This window comes from Electrophorus electricus, chromosome 20 (genome assembly GCF_013358815.1).
Source record: "Electrophorus electricus isolate fEleEle1 chromosome 20, fEleEle1.pri, whole genome shotgun sequence".
Classification (NCBI taxonomy): domain Eukaryota; kingdom Metazoa; phylum Chordata; class Actinopteri; order Gymnotiformes; family Gymnotidae; genus Electrophorus; species Electrophorus electricus.
In genome coordinates, this window is record NC_049554.1 from 11689001 (window position 1) to 11712722 (window position 23722).

Here is a 23722-nt window from a genome sequence, read left to right on the forward strand (position 1 = left end):
AGCAGGACATTCTTAAGGTGGGGGATGCAGTTGTAAATGCTGGGAACTGTATCGTTTCTCACGAATGAATGTTCGCTTGTCTCTATACCATTGCAAGACCTCATGAGGACTATCGAGATGGTGACTACAGAAGTTCCTGTCAACACATCACCCATATATTCCACAAATGCAACAACTCTGGAGTTGTATGACTGAAAGAACTTAGCTAACTAGCTGTGTGTTTCATTACGCACAGCAAATGACAAAAGTATTTCAACCTGGCAAAGTCACATAAAACCAACCTAACAATTCAGTCAATCAATTGCAAACTCACTCCTGCGAGCTTTTTAAAATCCGTTTTATTGTCTGTCTCTCTCAATTTCAGAAAACTGACAACCATAAGTAATACAAGGTACCTCATACATGTTTACACTGTTATGTTGCCTTATCGAAATAAGGTCAAACACTGAACAAAAAACAGGCTGATGAGTAGTTAGCGAGCTTCAATAATACTGTCCCGGTCCTTCTGGTTAACGTTAGCTCGTCTGGCTAGCATCAGCTGTTGGACACGGTTATGCACACAATTGGATAATGAAATTAACCAGCCAGCTAGCTCGCCTGTTAGCGAATATTGTAGCAAACCAACACGCGTCTGACCTCGTACAGCAAAAACTGTCACTAAAAGAATGGTTAGCTCTTGCCATGGTCGTTATGACAGTGACAGGCACTGACGCTCTGCCAGGGTGAGCTAGCCAGCTCGGCTACACTTAGACTGAACAAGGCACTTAGCTAGGTAGCAAGCCAGCCCGCTCCATACGAACCCAGCTGTGTTGAAATTTCCAGTAGTCGTCTCTGAATTGTCTATTATGCTCCAACTGTTAGTCCAGAGTTGAACGGTACACTACCTATTTTGTTACTGGACTCCCCGCTTTGAATTTTGTCAACAGTAAACGGGTTACCCCGCTCGTTGATTAATCGAATCAAAAGGACGAAACATCGCACGGGCCAAAATAGATAAGGAAGAAACGCGAATTTCGAGAGCGACTGAAACAGAGCGGGTCATACGGCCAAGATGCCGTTCACGCAGCATGTTTGTCTCTGCGGTTTGCAAAAGAGCACATGCAGCGCAGTGTGTGATCGCTTTAATTATAACAAGTTTATTTCGCTTGTCTCATTAAAAAAAATATTTAAAAAGTAGTATGGAAACTCTTCCCACATTCATGACATGTATTTCAATACTACAGTCGCTAAAAGGATAAAATGTGGTCTACCTAAAACAAGAAGAAACATTATATTTTAATTTTTCCTCAGGTATAAATTTCAGGCTGTGTACTAAAATAACACTGTGCTTTTGTACAATAAACCACAGTCACGATTCACATTGCTTTGAGAAAAGCCTGTCTCTTTGATATTCCCTGTGCTCCATACTTCTCCTGAAGCTGTGGAAGCGCAGAAGAATCACATGAGAGAAGTTTCTCATCATCCTGCCTAGTCCAGATGGGTCTGTGTACATTACGGTCATATCCTCCAAGCAAATATGTAAGAGCCAGAGACACGTCACCGCTGGCTTTCAACAGCGCCTTCATAACCTCAACCAGGTCCTTCTCAGATTCCTGCATCAAATTAACCACATGTTGCTTTGCCTCCAACAAGTCCTTGGACAGCCCTTCTTCCTGAGAAAGCTGGGTGAGGTCTTCTTGGGACTCCTGGTCAAAGAGAAACATGTGGACATTGGATGTTATGGGGATGGCGGCAGTGCTGGGACCTGGGTCATTGTCCTCATGCCCCTGGGTGCCTTTGCCCTTTGAGGGTGCAGGTAAATGTGGTTCCCCATCTTTAGGATGCTGGATATCCACCTGCTGGTCCCCTACAGCCATTTCACGTGCTGCCATAATCTGACACTCATCCGAATCCGAGTCCTCCAGACTTCCATTATCACTCTGGAAAAAAAAAACATTTTAGAATAAGAATCACTTTATTTAGTCATTACTCAAGTTAGCCCAGCCACAGTCATACTTTATTGTGTAGTTGGACAAAAAAGTAATGGCTTTCGAAAGCTTGTATGTCTTAAGAAGTAAGCATGTAGATATCTATGGGGTTTTAAGGAGACACTTCACCTGAGAGTCCTCAAATTCTCTGGCAGCTCTTTCAAGTATGCCCAGCTTCTTCTCAGAGCATGTAGCGCTTTCGGGATTTTTTTGTCTGATCTTGCGTGGAGTCACCAATTGATCTTCTGGTCCTGAATAAAATATAGACAGAATGCCATACAAGACAATGACGACATATCATTCTGTATACTATATCACATTCTTTTTAAACTATCCTACATGTTGCAGAAACTACAGGTACCATATTCACACCACAGATTTACTTTACCTGCTATATGGAATTTTAGGAAGTAAATAAGGTACATTGAAATTTTTTTTTTACTACTCAGACAAACATGTCGATATTGAAACTGAAAAATTACTACCTGATGCGTTCCCCCCAGTCGCATCCTTGTCTCCTCTGGCTCTTTTAGGTGAGATTTCAGGTTGCTCACTGTCTTGCTGGTCCTGCAGTTCCTCAGGTAGACACTCTTGATCTGGTTTATCCCCTTTAAGCGTCTCCTTGACTACGTCACTCGGGGGATATGGCTTGTCCTTTCCTGAACCTGGACACTGTTGCGCGTTACGTTTCCTAGGTGACGACCTGGGAGGGGTGTGGTCTGCCGCTCTGCCTTCAGTCAACCCCAGAACATCAGGGGTGACCTGTGTGGTGTCTGAATCAGAAGAGGAAGTAATCAGTGCTTTGTTGGGTGTCTTCTTTAGCATATGAGGTTCTGGTGAGGTCTGAGATATATTGTGCTCAGAGGAGGAGCTCTCTTCTATGGGAATCTTTTTTGGCTTTCTCACAGGGCTTTTATCAGATATCTTATACTGGAGGTGTTTCAGAAATCGGTCCTTCATAGACTGCCAGCTGTGGGTGGTGATGCCCTGGCGCTCCATTTGTTGCCAGACCCGGTTGCCCTTCACTTCATGTCGACACTTGGCAATAAAATTTATAATCGCTGCATCATCTTCAAGGGAGTAACACATGCGCCCCTGACCTCTGTGCTTCCGTGCAGTCGCCCTGGTCAGAGCCGGCTGCAAATTACTGAATCTATAGTTTTCTATATCCAGCTGCTGGTTCTGCACCACGCAGTCATGGATGTACTGAGTTGAAATGTAGAACTGTCTGGCTCGTTCCATGGCGATGCTAGTCTCTCCAGGGTCTGCCAGCAAAATAGCACTGGACTCCTGGGTCCGACAGAGAACTCCTCCACTGCGTGTTATTAAAGGCTGAAGCTGAATCTTAGTTGGACCGGGCCTTATATAGAAGCGCATGGGTTCCCCTTTTGTGTTTAGGAACAAGACCGGTGATGTGTCTGAAGAATCCCCTTTAACAACCGACATTGTGAACTTTACACCTGAAAAACAAGATTTTTTTTTTTTCAGTCACGTTTGCTATTAAAATTCATAACGAATTTAAAAATAACTTTGGCATGTTTGTACCTTCAAAACAAAAATGTAAAAAATCTCATACATTTTCTCATATTATATATTATATATATATATATATATATATATATATATATATATATATATATACACACACACACACACACACACACACACATATATATATATACATATACATATATATACATACACATATATTCGGCAATTCAGACAAAGCGGAACTAGCTAGCTAACTAACTGCTAACTTGGCAAGGTATATAGTATGCAGCTGTTTACGCCACCGTCCATATATCTAGCAAAGCATACTTACGTTCTTTTTTTCGATTAGACAGTTAGCTAACTTATGCCAACATCTCCAAACATAATCAATTAAAAGAAAGGCGAAATTAATTCATAACATTCGCTTACAAACTAAGGCTAGCTAAATATGATATTGCTAGCTAGGATATATATTCCGTTAGCTAGCTAAATTAAATCAGAATTTGTCGAACACACCACTGCTAAAACTTAACAGTTAGCTAGCTACCAAACCTCAATGTTATGTCAGCTGTTCCAATATTTTCTACAAAGCGAGTTACCTTTGTTTTTGTTTCAGTGTGTCGATCGTCTCAAAATATAAAGCATGTCGAGACACTTGACATGTGGGCATATTTTAAAACAAAAGCCCCATGAGGTGTTCTAGTTTGTGAAGCATTAAATACAAATCAAGTACAACTGACACATATTAGTACGCGAGCACATTAAATACGCCTTATGAATGCAATGCATGTAGTAAGTTGCATTTATTTCATTAAATGTTGGCGTGGTACGATTTCACAGTTCAGAGACTTTTATTGTGCCAAAAGGCAAGTGTTGGAGGACGTCGGCTTGTCGTTGCTTGATCAATTTCCTGCTTTGAAACTTCCAATTTAGCGGGAAAATGTCAGTCGATTGAAAGATGTGGCTTGGATAGGAGGAACAACCAAATAAATATTTATTCAGTGTTCATTAGTGATCAGATGAAATGTCTTGAGAAGAAAATGTAAAAATATTATGACCCAGTTAAGGATCTATTTGTAACAATATATACACAATCTGCATATATAGTGTTCCATTAAAATAACTTTGTCAAGCCAAACAAAAAACGAAATCATTTAGGCAATGCAAACACGTAATTGTTTTTATTATGAATCTATCATTACAATTACTGACAAATTTGTTGACCTGCAATTACGAATGTTGCCATTAGGTGGAAATCAAACATCGTTATTGGTGAATCTTACGTAAAATATTAGGGTAGCTTTCATTCTAATTTATGTCTGAATTTCATAATTATCTTAGGGTAAATGTCAGTCCACATCACACCCGTAAAACTCACAGCCCTTGAGCTTGGTAAAATGGCCCTCCGTGTAAATTATACAAGGTTATTTATGCATGTGCTCTGGTGATGGTGTAAAACTTTAATTATTTACACGATAATAATCATTTCAAATCTGATGTAGTTATGAGTCACTTTAAGAAGTGAAATCATCTGTTTTACAAGTGAATACATCACTGTCATTAACTATCCAGGAATAGCAAGTACACCAAGAAACAACAAATGTTTAGCTCATTCCAAACGAATGTCGCTCCAGTTCGTTCTTTTTATCAGAGTTCCTATAAATGCTGACAGAATAAGAACTATGCTATGAAAACACTACGTAGCATTAACTAATCGAACAAACCTGGATTTGTTTTCCTTCATCTTGAGATTAAATATTCAGCAGGTAATTACAGTAGGGTAAATATGTCCCCTTTCATTGATTTTAATTTTTGAGGCCAAACTAGATGAGCTAAGATGATTTCAGTTTAAAAATAATTAATCATGTAAATTCCTTGGTTTTTTTTGGATCGATTATTATTATAACTGTCCTACAACTTTCAGAATCCATGTTTAGTGTCTATCACGGTCCTATTTCTTAAATTGTTTTTTTTCCCCCCCATTTTCAGTATAGAACTGGACAGGAACTTGGCAGGGTGAAAACTTACAGGAAAAGTATAGTTTATATTTTTAAAATGTTTACATGCATCAATAGGTACTTCACAAGTCAAACAGGTTTATACTTGGCCCTTTTCCCAAGTGGGCACCAGCAGGTTCCATATTTTACGAAATAACTCTAAACACATAAAAACATAAAACGCGCAGTTTCTCCGAGTACAGAACGTTACTTAATGAATTTATGCACGTCATACGTTGGTACTAACTCTAGTTTCTACATCTGTAATGTAGTTTTCTTTGCCACAATGGTACTAAAAAAAAAAACCTGTCACTCATGCCATTCTACTGCTACTGAGGTAGTACCTATTCTTCAAAGAGCAGACAAATAAATATGCCAGTTCAAAATGTTTGCAACTTGCTACATGTTTAGAATGAATGCATTCGTGTACCTTAAATTATTCTGTAGATTTTATGGAGCTCCGTTTTACAAAGGTATGACTTGTGTACAGTTTTAAACTGAACTAAGTTGTGTCTTATATTTTTCAAACATATTTCCCATATACTGCTTTGTATTCATTCATTCATTCCTTACTTAATTCATTCATTCGTTTATTCATTTAATGTTCTGTTCTTGTTTTTTCAATTTTCACTCCCAGGTTACACAGTTTACACATTTTAATGAATGAATGAATGTGTGCGGCTGGACAGAAGCACTAGCATTTAACCAGTAAATGCTTACTGACTTTGATTAGGAAAATTCTCAGGAGAGGAGTTAAATAAGCAAAAAAAAAGCTATTTGATCAATATGATATCTATTTGCAAAACTTTTATTTGTTTTTTGGATGGTTACTGTCTCGGTTTAAGCTGGCAATGGTGTTCGTCTCACCAAGACACGTGACCACGCGTGAGCCCTGGATGACCTAAAAAAAACAAACATCTTCAAGGACCCAAAAAGAAGTCATATCACAAATGTTGAAAACATATTCACTGACGGAATGTTTCTTTAACAATTTACTGAAAGCTAGTTGACGATATTAGAAATAAGTATTTCAGGTCTTGTATGCATTACAACACATCGGACCAGCTACTTTAGCCGTACACATCCTCTAGCATAACCAGTCTGCATTCCTGAAATACAGCAGACTGAGTCTATTAATCAGCGCAATTAAAGCCCCGTTCCGGGTTCTCATGGTCTGGTTTTGATTGCACGCCTATGATAACAGCGTCTGCCATACCCGCCTCGCCCAGCTGGCCTAGCGATCATGTCTGGGGTATGGTCCCATATTCCGCAGCGTTTTCAGACGCCATTGGAGACAAAGGTGACCAATGCGCGGTTATGTTGACGTTGGCCGTGCGCTCCCGGGCCTGCGTCTCGTTGCCTTCGCCTGGTAGCCAGCGGGGATGACACAGTGACGGCGTGGCCGCGCAGCTGTTCATTCGCTCCTAGGCGCTGTGGCTAGTATGCTATGGACCTTTAGCCTACAAATCGGTCAACTAATTAATCCTGTAACATTTTTGTAATAATCAGACCCAGAAACATTTAATGTTTATTTCTATTCACTAGTTATTCACTACAGAAATAAATAAATAAACAGATAGATAGATAGATAGATAGATAGATAGATAGATAGATAGATAGATAGATAGATAGATAGATAGATAGATAGATAGATAGATAGATAGATAGAAAATAAAAATAAACATTTTCTCAACGTCCTTTCACTTTACCTTAAGGCGATTTTTAAAAATAATATTACGCCTAAAGCCGTATATAAGTTACATATCCTGGACAATTCTCACTATTCATTTACACATACAATTTAATAAAGTGTTTTCTGTGTGTACTTTTGCTCCTTTGCTCCTATTTAAATCATTTCTCATTATCTTTTTTTTTTTCTCCCAAAAGTTTGCTGTAATTGTGGCTGATGTAATGGGCAGAGAACGCAATTTCTGAAATAGCTGAAATACTCTCAGGTCTTATGTAAACACTCCGGAGTTGTTACTTTCAATCCAGCTTTTCCTCAAATAGAAGTGTGGTCAAAGGAAGTACTGAGGCATGATGACTGCCTATGGCTCTTGCCCAATGGCTATGGAATTATAAATTCCTGTGTCTTTTTATCTTTATGTAACATTCAACAAATCACACACACACACACACACACACACACACACACACACACACACACACACACACAATTTAACAAGAAGCCCATTTTTTCATTCTCTTCCAGTAATTTCATTCTTTCTTTCCAGGTGAGCAATTTTCCAAATATATACCTCATATGCACTTTATATAGTATCTTTTAGTGCACACTTATAAATGATCCCCATTCACTGTTGACACTTCAGCTATTTACATTTCATATCTGAATATTGTTACAGGCTTCTACAAAAGAAGCTCTTCACATCCTTTTTAAGAAGTTGAGCAGACTCTCATGTGGTCCAACAATGTGCATTTTATTTCTGTAACAGTCCAACACAGTGCAGAAAAGCCTGAAAGCCTTACATGTTTGTGTCTTACAAAGACCATGACACCACATTAAAATCAACTAAGCAGGGTCTCTTCACGCTTGTTTAAAAGTAAGAAGTCTTCATTCCCTCATTCTTCATTAACCTATTGTTACTGAATATTATAGTCAGTGATATGTTACATATGATGAACAGTTTAGCTGAATACATTTCAATTGTTATTGAGCTAAATAAGCATTATGCTATAGCACAAAAAAATTTTTTTTGCAGTAGTTCACAAATTTTTTATGCCCACGTTTAGAAGACATCTCAGCTAATCTAGAGGCTTAGTTTGTGACCGTAGTTTCTTTAAACATGAATGCGATGTAATCAGTGATATTGGTTAACCTCACACAGGGCCACTGTGTCTTTGCATGATCTCAATCTGTCATGGTTGCATTGCAGAACCTGCAAGCCGACTAATGAAAGCCCCGACTAAACCCTTGGGTGTGTCCGGTTCTGCCACAGAGGGTTTGAATCACTTGAGATTCAAGGTAATATGGCCATAGCTAAAATGATGTCATAAAACTTACAACCAACAGCATGCTGTCAGTCATGAAAGCTGATTTTCAGTTTGTTTTCACTTTCAGATAGGAAATGAAGTTGATGGCACAATAGCAATGAAGTAACATACAAAATACTATAACTGTCTTTAAAAATATGAAATTGTAATGCACATTGAACCATGAAGCTGAAATGCAGGTTTATATTTTTTATTTCAATAGGTAGAGAACATGCATTTGAAACATACTTGAATGCATACAGGACTTTGCCTAGGTGGCCAAGTCAACGCAGCACATGAATTTCACATGAAAAAGCATTCAACTGTTCCAATAAGGAAGAAGTCAAACTGTCAACTTGGAAACCTCATCTTATGCAATTTTAAAACAAATAACAAAACACGCCATATCAGTCACTGATTTTTCACTGGACAATACTTTTAAATGCATAACAAAGAAAATACACAGAACTTTCTGACTGATTCTCAGTGCCATTTAAGAGAGCCAAACAGACAAACAGTATGTTAAATTAGTATTACTAAAAGGTATTCCTGATTTGTTAAACCCACAGTCTAAAAAAACCCAAAATCACCTTAAAAATGTTATTGATTTTCCTTTTAAAACGTATTCCAGTTGGTTCATATAAAATACATACATCTTAAAATAAATTATTTTGGTACTGTCATTAGAAGGATACCACTACCACTGATAGCGACTGATAAAATGATTTCCTGGTAACTAATTGGTTCTATCAGTATATCACTACTAAAGTTTATCAAATACCAGCATTCACAAAACATTCCAGTTCTGTTAAAGACTCATTTTTAGGGTAGGTGAAGTTAATTATATATTTCCACTGGTTCTACATTAACCACACACATCATAAATGGTCTTGTTTTCATAATGCTAATACACAATCTAAAATGTTTTAAGATGCCATTATGGGTGATGCCTTTGAAATAATCTGAAACAGCATTGTGAGGAAGAAAAAAAACCCAAACCAAAAGCCACAAGCACACAGCACACGTTCCCACACAGTTCTCTCCTCGGAGCTGCACTTTGATTCTCATTCCAGGCACATCGTTCTTGAATGTGTGAAACTTGAAATTTAAAATAGGTACAATTACAGAAACCTCATCAAACTGGCACATTTTCCACACAAAATGCACATTTATTTTGTCTTTAATGTTTGACTAAAACATCTGCACAAACATTAAAAACAACTCTGAAATGACATGCGATTATATTACTTCCAGAAATCCAAACATCACGTTTCCAAGGGTGATATGGAGAGCCATTTTTGGTGTTGTTATATACCTCTAATAAATGTGAGTGATTATGATTATAACTCATAGATATAATCAACATTTTTTAAGTAAGTTTGGGGGGAGTCATTTCAAACTGGCAAACCATTATTTGCCATGTTGAAACATGCTTTTTGTGTGAACCTGAAGCTCACAAAGAAGCATATCACAATCCTGCTCATGCTGTACACATACACTGCTATTTGTGCAGTTAATCTGAGCACCATCAAATATTTACAAATGCCGTCACATGACAAGTGCTCACATGGACCAGTCTTAACGAGCTCTCCATGAATCCCCTACCTGCATCTTAATGTGAGAGAGGCTCTTGCTCACCTCTTTCTCATGACTTTATAATCCACTAGTCATATTATTTCTTTATGTAACTCTACCTTTTTTGCTCACTTTCTTCGTGAACTGCCATCCATCTTCCCTTTTCATCCCCTCCTCCCTCACCCCAGCAAACACTGCAGTGTTTTGTGTGCACTTTGATCTCGCAATACACTTCTGTGAAGTGAATAAAGGGAGTTTGGATTTAGGAACACACAACCTAAAGATGCAGTGATGGGTTCGGGCGATGCCCAGCTAATGTGATGTGTGAACCGACGTGCTATGCTAAGCAGGCAGGCACACACGCAGGCCTCAGGGTGCCTGTTCGGGCCAGAGCCAAAGGCCCACCCTACACATCATCTCCTCCTCAGCCAAGTCAATCCCAGGGGTGCATTATATCATGGCGTCAGTCGTCAGAGCAGTATGACTCTTCTCTAATCTTGAGGGCGTGGGTCTTTCTCTTCACAAGTTCTCAGAAATCTAGTAAAATTCCGTACGACTGCAACAAGCTCAACAAGACTCTGGAGTCTCTGGAAAGCAAAACTGTGATATTTCCTCACTGCTTTACGTTCGGGTGTCTCCTAATTAAAGATCACCTTTTACTTTCGCTCACTCTAATATTATTGTGGTGGGTTTGAAAAACAGGCAAAGAACAAATGAGGGAATCCTCACTGGCCTTCTGCTGCCACTGAGCAGAGCGGCACTGCCAGGCTAGGAGGCTTCCGTGTAGAGCGATCTAGAGCGGCCGGGACTGGCGATGCCCATCGCAGACGCACTGGACATCAAGACTTTGGCCACACTGCCAGCAGCAGAAATGCTCCTTATGCCACACTTGTCCACTGGCATCCTGATGGACCACCTCGGAGAAGATCAGCTGCAAAGGAGAACGAGAAAGAAGAGGAGAGCAAACGAGAGATCAGTGAGGTAGAGAGAGAAAGAGAGCAGGAGAGGGTTAGCACCCCAAGCTAATTACACTTCCAACATCAAAGATGTTTCACATAAAAGCCATATTTACCAGACCAAATAACCATTACTTTTATCTCCTAACATCTGTCTGAGCCATATCAGGCTGTCCAATAAACACACACAAAAAAGAAACTGGAGTCAGATGGCAAGTTATGCATGCACGCAAACCCAAATATGGGGACAGAAACTTTCTTGCTGAAACCTCTGAAAGCTCCCCAAGTGACTGTGACAGTTCTCAATAATTATATCATTATAGTGTCAATATACTGATTTTTATCACAATATCAATCTACTATAATATAAGTGATGTGAGGAATACTGCAATGCCAGCAATATGCAACTGGAAATGACTGACACCACTAACGGTTAAAGGCAGCACATGTGTACGAAACTAGCCCGAAGGTGAGAAGGTGAGTGGGCGAACCTCATCACACCCGGGACAGCGTGGTCTCAGGCTCTGGCAGTAGTGGCGACCGCAGAGCAGGGTCCCTTTCCCCCAGAAGTAGACGAGGTCCACCAGGGCTTCTCCACACTCGTCGCACACGAAGCAGGTGGGATGCCACTGTGTATCGTAGCCAGCCCGCTCAGCGTAGACCACAGGCTCATCTGGCGCCACCAGCTTTCTGCAGCCAGTGCACTTCTGTGTGTGTGGGGTGGGGGAACACACCCGACCCATCCAACACGGAGAGAGTAAACCACGGGAAAAAAGTGAGATGGAGAATGACCAGCGGATTTTTCGAAGCCGCCTTCAAAACCCCAATGAAAATAGCTGTGGGCTAATGGATAATGGGTTTGTTTCACCATTAATGCTACCCAGGCCAGGATACGACCTGTTAAACTGCATACTTAAGGAAAAATTCAGTTTGATCCTCATCTGATTCTCCTGAGAAATAATCAGAGCCACATTGTCATGGCAATAGCCCATGGGCCCCATCTGAGCATTCCTGTTATGATAAAACAGAAATCAAGCACAGATGTTCCTCTAGCGCCAATTAGTTTCAGATTGCAGCTACTCTCCTCCCTAAGACAGGCCTCTGGGAAATGCGAGTACTAGAGAGGAAGATTAGGAAAAGCTTCAGCACGGCTACGATAAAACAGGTGGAATTTTTGGTTTGTTTATGCTGTTTTTTTCTCTGTCATCCAGGTAAACAAACCCTAAAGAGTTATACTTGATGTTCAGATAGCACCCCCTCCCCCCTCAAAAATAAATAAGTAGACAGAAAGAGAGCAGACTAGCCTCAGAGGTTGAGCCAAATATGTCAATTTGAACTTCACACTCCAGCCAAGGAAATGTAATCATTATCTCAGCAGCTTCTCAGAACAGGCTCTGCTGAATTGTGTTACACATGACGGAGGCTCTTGAAACCTTTGTTCACTCTTCAAGACCCTACCAAATCCCTCTCTCTCACACAGACAAAAAACCCCCCAAAAAAACAAACCACCACTAGTGTGGTTACTGCTTGCCAAATTCTGGTAATATGAGAGTAGCAGAGCTGTTTTACAGACAGTGCATATCCCGTTACACCACAAGAGGCTAAGCAAGGACAAATCATGGAGAAGGAACTGAGCACACACGGACACACACACACACACACACACACACACACACACACACACACACACACACACACACACAAGCACACACACACACAAACACACACACACACACACACACACACACACACACACACACACACACAAACACACACACACACACACACACACAAGATCATTGTAAAAGAAAGTGTCTTCTGACCACAAGACCATATAGCCAACTATTTCCATTTGCATGTGGTTCAAATAACACTCAATCTGTACAGGAGACTGCAATTGGACTTTAGTGTTTTATTTCTACAATACAAAAACTGGACCTCACAGACATGGAATGTCCTAAAGTGAAGATTCTGAGTATGGAGAATAACTAGAAAATTAACAGGAAGACCAGTGGGTGCCATCTGTCCAATATTTTTAAAAAAGCACCCAGTGAGATTTTTACAGGCCTATAAATGTGCCCCAGCAAGTAAACCGAAGACAAGCACTAATTCAGCCATGAATTGTATATTGTAAATCACTACCCAGAATATGTTAAGATGGTTTATAAAAGACTCTCCTTTCTCTTCATTCATTTAAAAGGATCGTGTGTAATAAAACTGTAAAATCACTGTAACACATGAATACACAAATGGTCTTATCTGATCCGATAAATATCTCATGATTGTTTCCCCATTCAGCTTTCACTTTGCTGCAGTCAAACAATCTTCTCACTCTTTTGTTTATGTTTCTTAAAGGTCATAATCACCCTTCATTCAACAGCTAACAGCCTGGAGATCTGTGCCTTCCATAAGTACGTCAATTGAGGCTTACTGTTCCGAAATCAGCAAAAGACCAGCAAGAACCCAGCAGATGTTTGTTCAGGACGTTAGCGCCGATAGGCAGACGTGGACAATCACAACGACCCGGGTCGGAACTCATTCCAGATAGAAAGCCAACAGAGCCTTGAGGAAGAAGGGGCCCTCTAACTGAAAACCGAAAACGTCCCGTGCAGACTGTTCTTGTACAAGTGTGTTGGAGCATCAGTGTTCACAGCCCACATATGGAACTTCTGGCCGTGATGGTATGGAGCCATGTTTTCATTATTTGCATTTCTTCTCTGATGTGCAATAAGCAGAACAACATGAACAATCCGACTGTGATGGACACAAGACATATGTCTGCTTGTGCTACATATTTTAATTCCCAAGATGCCGCAGTCTGAGGCATCAATCAAGTGTAAAACACAAGGCAGAGTGAAAAATGTTGATTGTATTGTCAGTTCTCTGAAAATCTGTGGATGCACTTGCTAACACTGGACCTTCAGGCAGAGAGGTAAGAATGGATGGATGGATGAAGACAGATGATGGGGAAGAGGGGGCCGTTAGAAATGTTTCAGATAGAGTGTGGGGACGAGAACACAAACCGCCTGGGTATCTTGAATGAATTAAGAGTTTTGTAGCTTTTCCAAAATATGGACCTTGCATTCTACTGGGCACATAAGATGATGAGAGATGTGTGCTTGCAGATGTACATATGCTATCATAAACAACACTGTACACTCCTGCTTAAGGTACCTATACTGAACTTACATATTGGCTCTTCTGGCTGCTCTGCTCCAGTGTGCCGTTGGTTGTAGGTTCTGGGTCCAGATGCTCCTGGGAGTCTTTTGCACTCTTCTGCTTGCCGGCATTCTCCTTGACTGCTCCCCCCTCTCCAGGTAGGGCCACCTCCCCAACTCCTAAAGCCTGGTCCTTGTAGCTCTTCACAAACTGAGCCATGGCCTTCACCTCGGCATCAGACAGGCTGTGGCAGTGCGAGGGGTCCTGATCATACGCGGGGAGCTGTCTCATTAACTGCCTGCGGCGGTAGAGAGCACCCTCTGTGCCGGCCACAGGACGCCTTTCCACGGGGAGGAGTTCCATGTACTGCATGGCCTGGTTGATGGGTACACACACACACACACACACACACACACACACACACACACACACACCCATACACAAACACACACACACACAAAATGAACAAATTATTTGGTTAGAATCATACTGGGCAAATAATGAGTATTAAAATAGTATATAAAAAGAAAGATAAAGAAGCTGCAGCGATATAAAGTTCAAACACCTTATTTGGAGTTTAATGATAAAAGCCCCACAAAACTAACAGAAAGTCCCAGTGAAATTTCTTAAGACCTACTTGGCCCATATTTAAAACATGTAAAACTCTAGAGCATTTAAACCTGGACTGCACCTCTTATGCAGAACAACCTTCTCACAGTGAACCATAACCTGTGAAAATAAGGGGGGGGACAGAAAACTGAAGACAAGGCAATCCATTCATCCAGCGGCCCAGAGGAGTTCCAGCAAACATTCCCTCCTTTCACGAGCTCTCAGACAACACCACCACTACTGCCTCGCTGCTAATGCCTCTTTTCACTGCGTTTCATGCTGCTTCTTTAATATACCCTTTAAGATTTAAGAGCCATTATGACAGGTTTTAAAAAAAACATGGCCAGCCAGGGATTCTGAAGAATGTTCCGGTCCCCAGCAGTGGACAAGCCAGGCAGGGGGACAGCCGTCTCCTCACCAGTGCCTTCGCCACAAGGGTTCGCCACAAGGGTTTGGCCTCTTCCAAAGAAATACAAATCCCCTAAACACACTCACATATACAAAGAGCCAGCTTAGTTTTTCTTTTTCATTCATTTCAGAAACTTTAGCCTAAGATTACATAATGCATGTACCATATACAGGTGGGCAAAAATAGCAGGCAAACACTGCAGAAACGTGCACTTGGCTGGCTCCGGTTTAACTCAGCAATCTCTTAGAAAAACATGTAGTTAGGGAGGACTGGCTTGCAGAGTGAATGAATCAACATTATGGGTTCCCTGGACACTATTTAGGAGGGTTTCATTCCTTCTCACTATTAGAAAGTAATTCATTCCTTCTCTAAAAGACTTGCTCAGCAGTACTGTCTATTAGCTAAGGGCCAGTGTGTTAGTGCAATTGTGTGTTTGCCTCAAAATAAGTGAATGATTTCACATTGTCTTCGGCTAACTGGACTGGAACACTGAACAGTATGGTTTCCGTACAAGTTCACTCAAAACAGGTGGCATTTTAACATGGTTATCCTGTCTTTCAGCTAACTTCCTGGCATGGTGGACTCAACCTGAGGCCATCCAGTACACAGAGTCATCTGGTCTGTATCCTACTGTTTTGTCTTCATGGCATCATAAAATCCTGAGGCATTCTTTAGAGCAACCCCAAATATTCATAATCCCGCTAAAAGAAAACATCTTTGTCTCTCGGCACAGCGTTTGTTTGGAAAGAACAAAACCGCTACAGTTCTTTACTTTGATTTATAAGACTGTTATTACACCCTTGGACAGACAATCACATTGCTGTAACAACAGCCCCAGCACAGCATGAAAAGAGTGAGAAAAAAAGTCTCTCCAAAGCAGCCATTAAGGCAGCCCTGGCTAAAATTCATACTGTTTAAATGGTCAGAAAAACAATACTGAGAGAACTACCGGAGCTGCCTTGCTTTTTAACTAAGCAAAATCCAAAATCCTCTGCCGTCAACCTGTCAGAGCAGCTATGGCGACGCGTTGGGTTTCAGGCAAAAACAGAGGGAGCTCGGGTGGCTGAAAAAGTCGTCCCAAAGCCCCTGACAAATGGAGGTTCTTCACCCGGGCACACAGCGGACACAATTCCTGGCAGCCAAAAGCAGCACAGCAAAGCAGGAGGTTAAGTTCCAGATCTCCAACCCACCATGCACAGGCGGCGGAGACTCCAGTAGGTTTGGCCCACCATCACGTCGCCCACCCCCTCTGGAACAACGTGGAGGTCTGGCCAGGGTGAATCAAAGCTTTGTATAAGAATAGGAGCAGCGACAGCCAGTGACCGCGATAGAGAAAAGGTCAGCTCCATTCCCCTGGTGGCAGCTCAGGGCATCCGGGCATTCCACTGACAAACAGCAGACCCAGTGCTGGGGCTTAGCTGGCAGCCAGCATTCCTGCTTCCCCAATTCTCCAATCCTACCCCACCCTCCAATCAATCATTCACCTAAACAGCAGAAGACAGAGGAACACCAGTCGCTCTTTAGATATTGGTGGCTTCGGATCGCTGACTTGTTACTAGCTTTTTTTTTTGCGGAGGTTTGGAATTTTAGCAGACAGGACGTCAGCAATACGACATGGTCCGTTATCGCAGGCACGGCGTGGGATTTTTGCTTCCGGTTCTGAGTGGGATTTCCTTTGCAACGAAACAAAGGCTGGCTGTCTCGCTCGTTACATAACGGTAACATCAGGAATTTCTGTCTGCACCCCTTGCCATGTCGTTAGCACTCAGGATCCCAGCTGTCTGTGTTAAAGGACAGCTCATCGCTAAGACCACGAACAGCAGAGCCAGACCTTTACGAGGCTGCGGAGCCCTGAAAAATGCCGGTGTCCCTCCCGCTCGGTTCCTCTTACCAGTTTCTGGGTGAGGCCGGGTGGGGCCCAGTCGTAGGTGACAGTGTTGAAGGTGGGGTCTTTGCGGGACACCACCGGGTTGGTGACAATCATGCGGTTGCGCTTGTACACCCTCAGGCCGTCTCCACCCTTCACCTTGGCTGTCAGGTGGGCATACTGGGAGTCCGCCAACAGCTGGCCCATCTTGCGGTCGTCCTCGGTGTCCGAGTTGGGGGCGTGGCCCTCCTGGCTGCAGTGGCATTGCACGCAGGCTTTCCTGAACAAACGCAGAGAGGGGAGTCAGTACCAGTGCACGGCAGTGTGCGTGGGGCGTACTTCCCATCGCTGCAACATGTGGCGCCGGATTGCGGAGTTACAAGAAAACCTCTTAAGTGCTTTGTTTTGACAGTGATGGTTTACAGAAGGAACTGATAAATATGATAAGACACATTCATTACCAGTTTTCTACTAATAAATGGTCATTTGTTACCATTACTTCCTATGTAATGAGTTTGGAAATTCTGCAGTATTAATGCCTGGCCAAATAACAGAACGCATCTGAGCTGTCAACAGCTTACATAACATACACTTAGGGGAGCACGTTTTATATATAAAAGGTGCAATAACCTTTTAAAAACATTTCAGTGCATGTTGAGTCACCCACATATTTGCCCTGAATCATCTTTCAAGCCGGCGGAAATCTAAACAGAGACGCCCGCCGCGGCGAGACTGAGCGGAGGGCTCCGCAAACGTCGAGGCAATGTGGCAGGCACTTTCCACATTTTCTTAAGTCTTTTTTTTTTTTAGCCGGGAGAATAAATCACCTCCAGGAATGTGGCTGGAATCCAGTGCAGATCCCTTTACATGTCAGACACACCGCGCCCCTTCCTGCTGTCGACTGCCCCACCGACATCTGGGGAAAGAAAGCCAGAGGCAAAGAAGAAAAAAAAAACTGTGAAAAGAGAGTCTGTATGCAGAGAACGGTAACAAAGACAAAGGTCTTTGCCTGACGGACCTGCGGGCTGACTCTCATGAAGCTGTGAGGACTACCTTAGACCAAAAAAACAAGTACAAATTGAGTCAAAATAGACAATGTAATGTATTAAAAAACTGTAAAGTGTTTTCAAGTATAGTAAAGAGTATTACCTCCAATTAATTTACTAATGTTGTTCAGCAAAGGGATAACAAAGTGAATGGAACAAAAATATAAACATATTTCCTAAATAAAGTACAAGAAAAACATCAACATATTCCTATGCTATTTCATATTTTACATATTTTTGGGTGATATAGCACCCATTACTATCTGAAAGTGGAAGCTCATTAGTGTGTCTTCAGGGACTTGCTGCTGTGTACGTGCCTATATACCCATTCTAGTGATATTCTGAAGGGTTCCAGTCTATTAGCAAAATAACAGGAAACCTAACCAATGATTATCACTACAGGGACTGGTCTGTATCAGCCTTACCCTTCTCTGTGTTCTAAAGAAGGGGCTATGACATTGTTAATAAAACGTCAATGTTTATGTACACACTCTCTTAGCCAGCTAACTTGGAATGGTGACTACAAGTGAGACAGACATTGTGGCATAGCTAACTGAAAAGCCTCTGAAGGCTATCCTTCAATGAAAGCCTCCCAATAACTCAGCAAGGTCGGCCAACTCAATCTATAAATCATAGCCAGGAAAAAGTCATGTACCTAGTCTTTGTCAGATCAAGTGTGAGAGGTGTGCCTGGCTACTGGCCTGCAGCCTCTAACTTAATGTCAACTGTAGATCTATTTTGAGTAATTTGAAATCCTTACAATAATTTTACGTTGTATGTAACTGTGGGTGGGGGGGGGGGGGTGCAGAAACTACCTGGTTTATGCACTGCACAACACTGGCATTCACTTTGTGTTAATCAGACTGAAGTCTTTTGAATTTGTTGTTTGTTGTACAATTGTACGGTGCATTGCTATTCTATGATCCAATTTTTAAATATCCAAGTGGAAGCACTGAAACCCAGCAGTGTTCATGCTGTTCATGCCAGTTTCTTTTGTACAGTCCTGGTTTAGTTTCACTGTGACTGATCCAGTGTCGACCACACTTATTTTGCTTTTGCTTTGGGTTCTCTTTCAGGTTCACATTCGCATCACAGCTCCAAATCAGTTAGAACTCTTAGACCAGTTAGAGGAGTTTTGCTTGGATTAAAAACCCAAACATGTGGTGTCACTTGTCTGGTTGGTGTATCATCATGCTGTGCTCATGTGCTGTAGAAATCCATACTTATCTAGGGCCTCATGGACCTACCCAACTGAAGCAGAATGGCAGCAGAAAGGTTGCTTCTGGCATAGAAAGACATGCCAGAGCATGTGCATGCATGTACACACACACACACACACACACTCACACACACACACACACACACAGGAACACACACAGACACAATGTGTCACAAATTCTCATGCCATGTGCAAACACGGTCAAGGGAGCATGAAGATGCTCGGAGCTTAAATCTCCCAAATGATGATTCACCGAGTTTCCCATTACTGCCATGATGTCACTGCCTTCCAAACCTGCTCACTGCACGGTCAGATCCGACTCCGTCCGGGTCGTTACCCAATGCCCGCCGAGCCCGCTCCGCTTCGGCTAAAGAGCCGACACGGAGCAGGCGTGCACTTGTCCCGTCGGCCTGGAACGTCGCAGCTGCTCTTGTCTCTGTGTGGGGCGTCTACGCCAAGGCTTTCCCTTGCAGTCTGAACAATCAAGCACCGGCGTGTTCCCGTACAACTACGCAGCCGACGCCTCGAGGTTGTTTTTGTTTTCTTGTGGAAGTGAGGCCAAGGCCTCTTCGCTGAGACACAGTCTCTTCCTGAAGAGACACAGCGAGATTTTTCCTCCTGAAGAGTGGAAAAGTGATAAACGAACAAACCAATCAATCAAACTGACTGGAGGGCTGATTCTATTTTTGAAATGTTCATCCCTTGAAATTGACTTGCCATAGAGAACTCTTTGCAGACTGCATCTGTGTGCTGGGCAGGATTTTCTCCTTTGTCCACAGAGGACAGCGTAAGAGCCAAGGTATGAGAGAAAGGGGAGATACGTAATGACACCAGCTGCCTCACTCTCTGAGGCCGCTTGACAAATGGGGTCACTCCGTCAACACGTTACAAAAGCACACAGCCGTCACATCACACCACACCTGTAAGCACGGACGGACAAGAGCAACCCGCCGTAAAGAATTCGGATTTATCCCAGTGATGAAGGGTCAAAACAAAAACTTTAAATAGAGGACAAACCAAAAAATGCCACACACAACCATGACACTCAAGACCTTTATAAGTGTTTAGAGGACTCAGGATAGCACACAGCCTAGTGATATGAGATACAAGCCTGAAGTCAAATCCCAGGACTGGCTCATTGCTCTTGGTTGACAACTGGGCTTTGATTGTTGCTGCTTTTCAATGCTGTTAAAATAACTACTGTTATAAATGTTGGCAGCAAAATGGCTTAGTAAAGTGCAACTTTATTAAAAGTAAATACATTTATTTCATGTTTCAAGAGAAGTAACACACACACACACACAACTCTATCATAAAGCAACAAATATCTGACAAGTCAGTGTTACCAACTTGACTGAATCCCCTTCACAAAGTCGGGCTGCTGACATCCACTAACAAATTACTTGGAAATGTCCTGAACAGCTATTCTGTTCAGCTGAGAGGCTCAAGTTTCCAGAAAGGCACAAAGGTCAAGTGGCCATTCATCACCCAGAATTACTTGTGAGTTGAACAAAGATGTCTAAAGATGTTTAATGACCTTTATACACAAAAGGATGAGTTGCTGCTCATTTTTAACAGATACAAAATTTCAAAGTGTCCTCCTCACAGACATCAATAATTCATACTGACAGTTCAGATGGAACAAGCGCATTTTAAATGCCAAAAGCTACGCCATAATCTATCCATGTTGTTCTTTATCTTTATGAAATCCCCTGAGTCTCGCTGAAATGTTCCACAAATAGCTTTGCCGTAAAACCCCTGCTATCTGCTGCTATAGCAGCAGCACACTCTAGGTAAACGGTCTGCAGACAGATGAACGCTTTTCCACAGGGCAGAAAGTCAAACAATGCAGAGAAGAAGTCAGATTCAACATGCTGATTTCAATACAGACATTCATCTTATTAAAGAACTACTGAAATAAAGAGCTGTAGGTGAGATAAGAAAGCACTGTAATGCATAATATCTTAGAGTCTGTAGACCTAAAAAATCATAAACAATAAATTTCTTAAGAGAAAAAAGACGTTCAGAGTCAGAAGTCAGGAGAACTGGAACAGAGTCTGAATTTTTTATTTGCTCCATCTAGGAACATAGTGCCTACGTGTAACCTACCTTGTCCCTTCATAATCCCTCCCACTGAGCTACCAAAGAAGGGAACCTAATTATAGGGATTCGGTAAACTGCAGATTTGCGACAAATGCGCACAATTAGCACCTTTGAGTAAGTTAATCAGATCCCATCTAGTTAATTTTCAGCACCCTAGTTAACATGCTGTGGTATAAGTCTTCTTTGGAACATGGTTGATTTGACTGACAGCTAAAGAGTTGGTAAGCAACAATGAGATTCACATTCGATGGGATAGACCCTACATAGAACTAGCAGTAGGCTATCAAAAAACAAAACAAAGCAAAACAATTCACCATGCATCAGCGAATTTTAGCTGAGCCATCTTAAAGACAAGCCCAAAGGAACTGCAAGTCCTTCCAATAACCACAAAGGCGTTGAATATCGCTTAGACAGGCGCTCCATTGTACACCCCAGCCCACGGCCTAAATCTGCCAAAGGATCTGCAAATGTGCCTGCGAATTGTGAAGCCTCAGCAATTTTCCAGTTTGAGCCACTGCTAACAGAAGCCCAAATCCCACTCTGGTCTTTAATTAAGCAGCCGCCACCTCTTTCTCCGAAGACTTAAAAAATACAGAGGAAAAATCCGAAAGGTGCAGGGTGTTGCTGAAATGCAGAAAACTACTTTAATGGGCCTGCGGAGTTGCGACCGAGGCAGTAAAGTGCTCGAGGCGGTAACTACGCAACCACGCCACGAGCTACGCGCTGTCTGGTCGGTGTAGCGCGAAGGGCGCGTGTATTCACAGCGCTGTCGGCCAGTACGGTGAAGCTTTTCGCGATAAGGGGATAAATGTTCTCATAGTATTGCGATGCGAATCGTTGAAAATTCTCTCGAAAAGAGCTGCAGAAGTGAAAACGATGTCTACAACAAAAACAATTACGGAGACTGACTGGAGGTAAGGAGCTTGGAGCCAGTGTTGGTCAGTGTCATAACTTGCTTTCGCTTCATTATTTTGAGATGCTGAGTCTTGGGCGACATTAGAAGGATAGAAGGATATGTGATGCACTATCTGATGTGGAAATGTATACACCAAATATAAAGAATAACTGCACAGATTGACAAATATGATTTCAAATATTTGTATCTTCTGAAGCACAAACCGTTTCTCATAATGTAGCGCTAATTGTAAATATGTCCAATCTCACACAATAGCAGTACAGAAGTGTTGACAGTGTTTTAAAATAGAGCGTATGTTCATGGTATGCAAAGTGTGTATCTACATTTAAGAGATGACAGAAAATTTAACTCGGGTAAAAAAAACCCAAAAAAAACCAAAAAACTAAAAGCTTAAATATGTTCCTCACCTTCTGCATTCCCGAAATCACATCCATTTTGCCAAATGTGTATATTTCCAACGTGAAATGTGTGTGAACACAGAGAATATCGAGTTCATCCAACACTCACAGTCGAGACCGATCTGCCTCTCTCCATGTGTTGGACACACACTATTTAACGGAGTCGGAGTTGCTGAGAACTTATTAGGCTACGGTGTACGAAACGTCTAGCGACCAATGAAAGACCGTTTTTCTCCGGACACGAGGCGTTTGACTTGAAATGCTACAAATTTGGAAAAGCCATCCTCCCGGGGGAAAAAGGCATGACCTCAGCCATGGCTGTGAATGTACGATATAAGCCTGGAAGAATGTACGACTCACATTCTTGGTCATCAGTTACACCTTCCGAATGAAGGGAGGATGTTTCTTGTGTTTTGACTCAACATTTTGGTTTGCCTTTTTATGGAAGCGGAATGTATTATGCGTATAACAGGGGTAAAAATAGCTAGATTTTATTTTGGGATTAAAATCTTTCGTGTGTACCTAATAAAGGCTAATCGAAAATCACCTGTCATTGATGAAGTAGTCATGCATGCTAGGGGTCGCGGTTAAGAAGTACTCAGTCATCCAGTAAACAGTTCCACAGAGCTGCTGCCAAATATCGTCGGCGGAATACCGTCTTGTCACAGTTTGTACTATTAAAAGTCCTAGCCAAGCCTGCACTACGAGGTTTATCTTAGTCTGGACAGACTTTCCATGGGGTGAGGGAAGGCCAAAGTAATTTTGGATGAATTAAGAAGCAGACAGGAAACAATACACACGAATTGTTGATTATTATTGGTCAAAGTGACTATGACACTATGCGTAATGCCCCATCTAGGCTAACACGGTTTTGTTTCGTTTTTTTTCTTTTGAAGGATCTGACTGATACAGGACTCTATTTTGGATTTTATAGGGCCTCTTGAACGCCTTTCATAAAAATATCACAATGTCTGGATACATTTTCCTGCATTTATGAGGTCCATGATGAAACATTTTTT

The 23722-nt window shown here is 41.9% G+C and overlaps 3 protein-coding genes across 9 annotated transcripts in view; all 3 read right to left on the reverse strand.

The window, feature by feature from the left end:
- The window catches only part of LOC113572382 (E3 ubiquitin-protein ligase RNF123), an 89738-nt gene extending 88726 nt beyond the window's left edge, over nucleotides 1–1012 (reverse strand). For 3 of the 5 annotated variants that reach the window (XM_027001883.2, XM_035520576.1, XM_027001884.2), the window contains exon 1: nucleotides 801–1012. The gene's annotated coding sequence lies outside the window, so the exon portion shown is untranslated. The remainder of the gene's footprint in view (nucleotides 1–800) is intronic. The other 2 variants (XM_035520577.1, XM_027001882.2) reach the window with 1 other exon arrangement.
- Nucleotides 1013–1116: 104 nt separating this feature from the next.
- On the reverse strand, nucleotides 1117–4138 carry terf2ip (telomeric repeat binding factor 2, interacting protein). 2 transcript variants are annotated; one of them, XM_035520578.1, is made up of 4 exons: nucleotides 4058–4138; nucleotides 2453–3427; nucleotides 2097–2218; nucleotides 1117–1919 (listed from the first exon to the last, which is right to left on the reverse strand). In XM_035520578.1, the coding sequence occupies exons 2-4, from the start codon at nucleotides 3411–3413 to the stop codon at nucleotides 1356–1358; spliced, it is 1647 nt and encodes a 548-aa protein (XP_035376471.1). In that variant the 5' UTR covers nucleotides 3414–3427; nucleotides 4058–4138; the 3' UTR covers nucleotides 1117–1355. The 2 variants fall into 2 exon arrangements, with proteins under 2 accessions (XP_035376471.1, XP_035376472.1); XM_035520579.1 differs by lacking the exon at nucleotides 4058–4138 and adding an exon at nucleotides 3790–4025.
- A 4503-nt stretch (nucleotides 4139–8641) lies between these two features.
- On the reverse strand, nucleotides 8642–23123 carry lmcd1 (LIM and cysteine-rich domains 1). 2 transcript variants are annotated; one of them, XM_027001881.2, is made up of 6 exons: nucleotides 22713–23123; nucleotides 17849–17937; nucleotides 17046–17301; nucleotides 14167–14511; nucleotides 11469–11684; nucleotides 8642–10952 (listed from the first exon to the last, which is right to left on the reverse strand). In XM_027001881.2, exons 1-6 carry the CDS (start codon nucleotides 22737–22739, stop codon nucleotides 10815–10817), a joined length of 1071 nt encoding a protein of 356 aa, XP_026857682.2. In that variant the 5' UTR covers nucleotides 22740–23123; the 3' UTR covers nucleotides 8642–10814. The 2 variants fall into 2 exon arrangements, with proteins under 2 accessions (XP_026857682.2, XP_035376428.1); XM_035520535.1 differs by lacking the exon at nucleotides 22713–23123 and adding an exon at nucleotides 19540–20030.
- Between the last annotated feature and the right edge of the window lie 599 nt (nucleotides 23124–23722).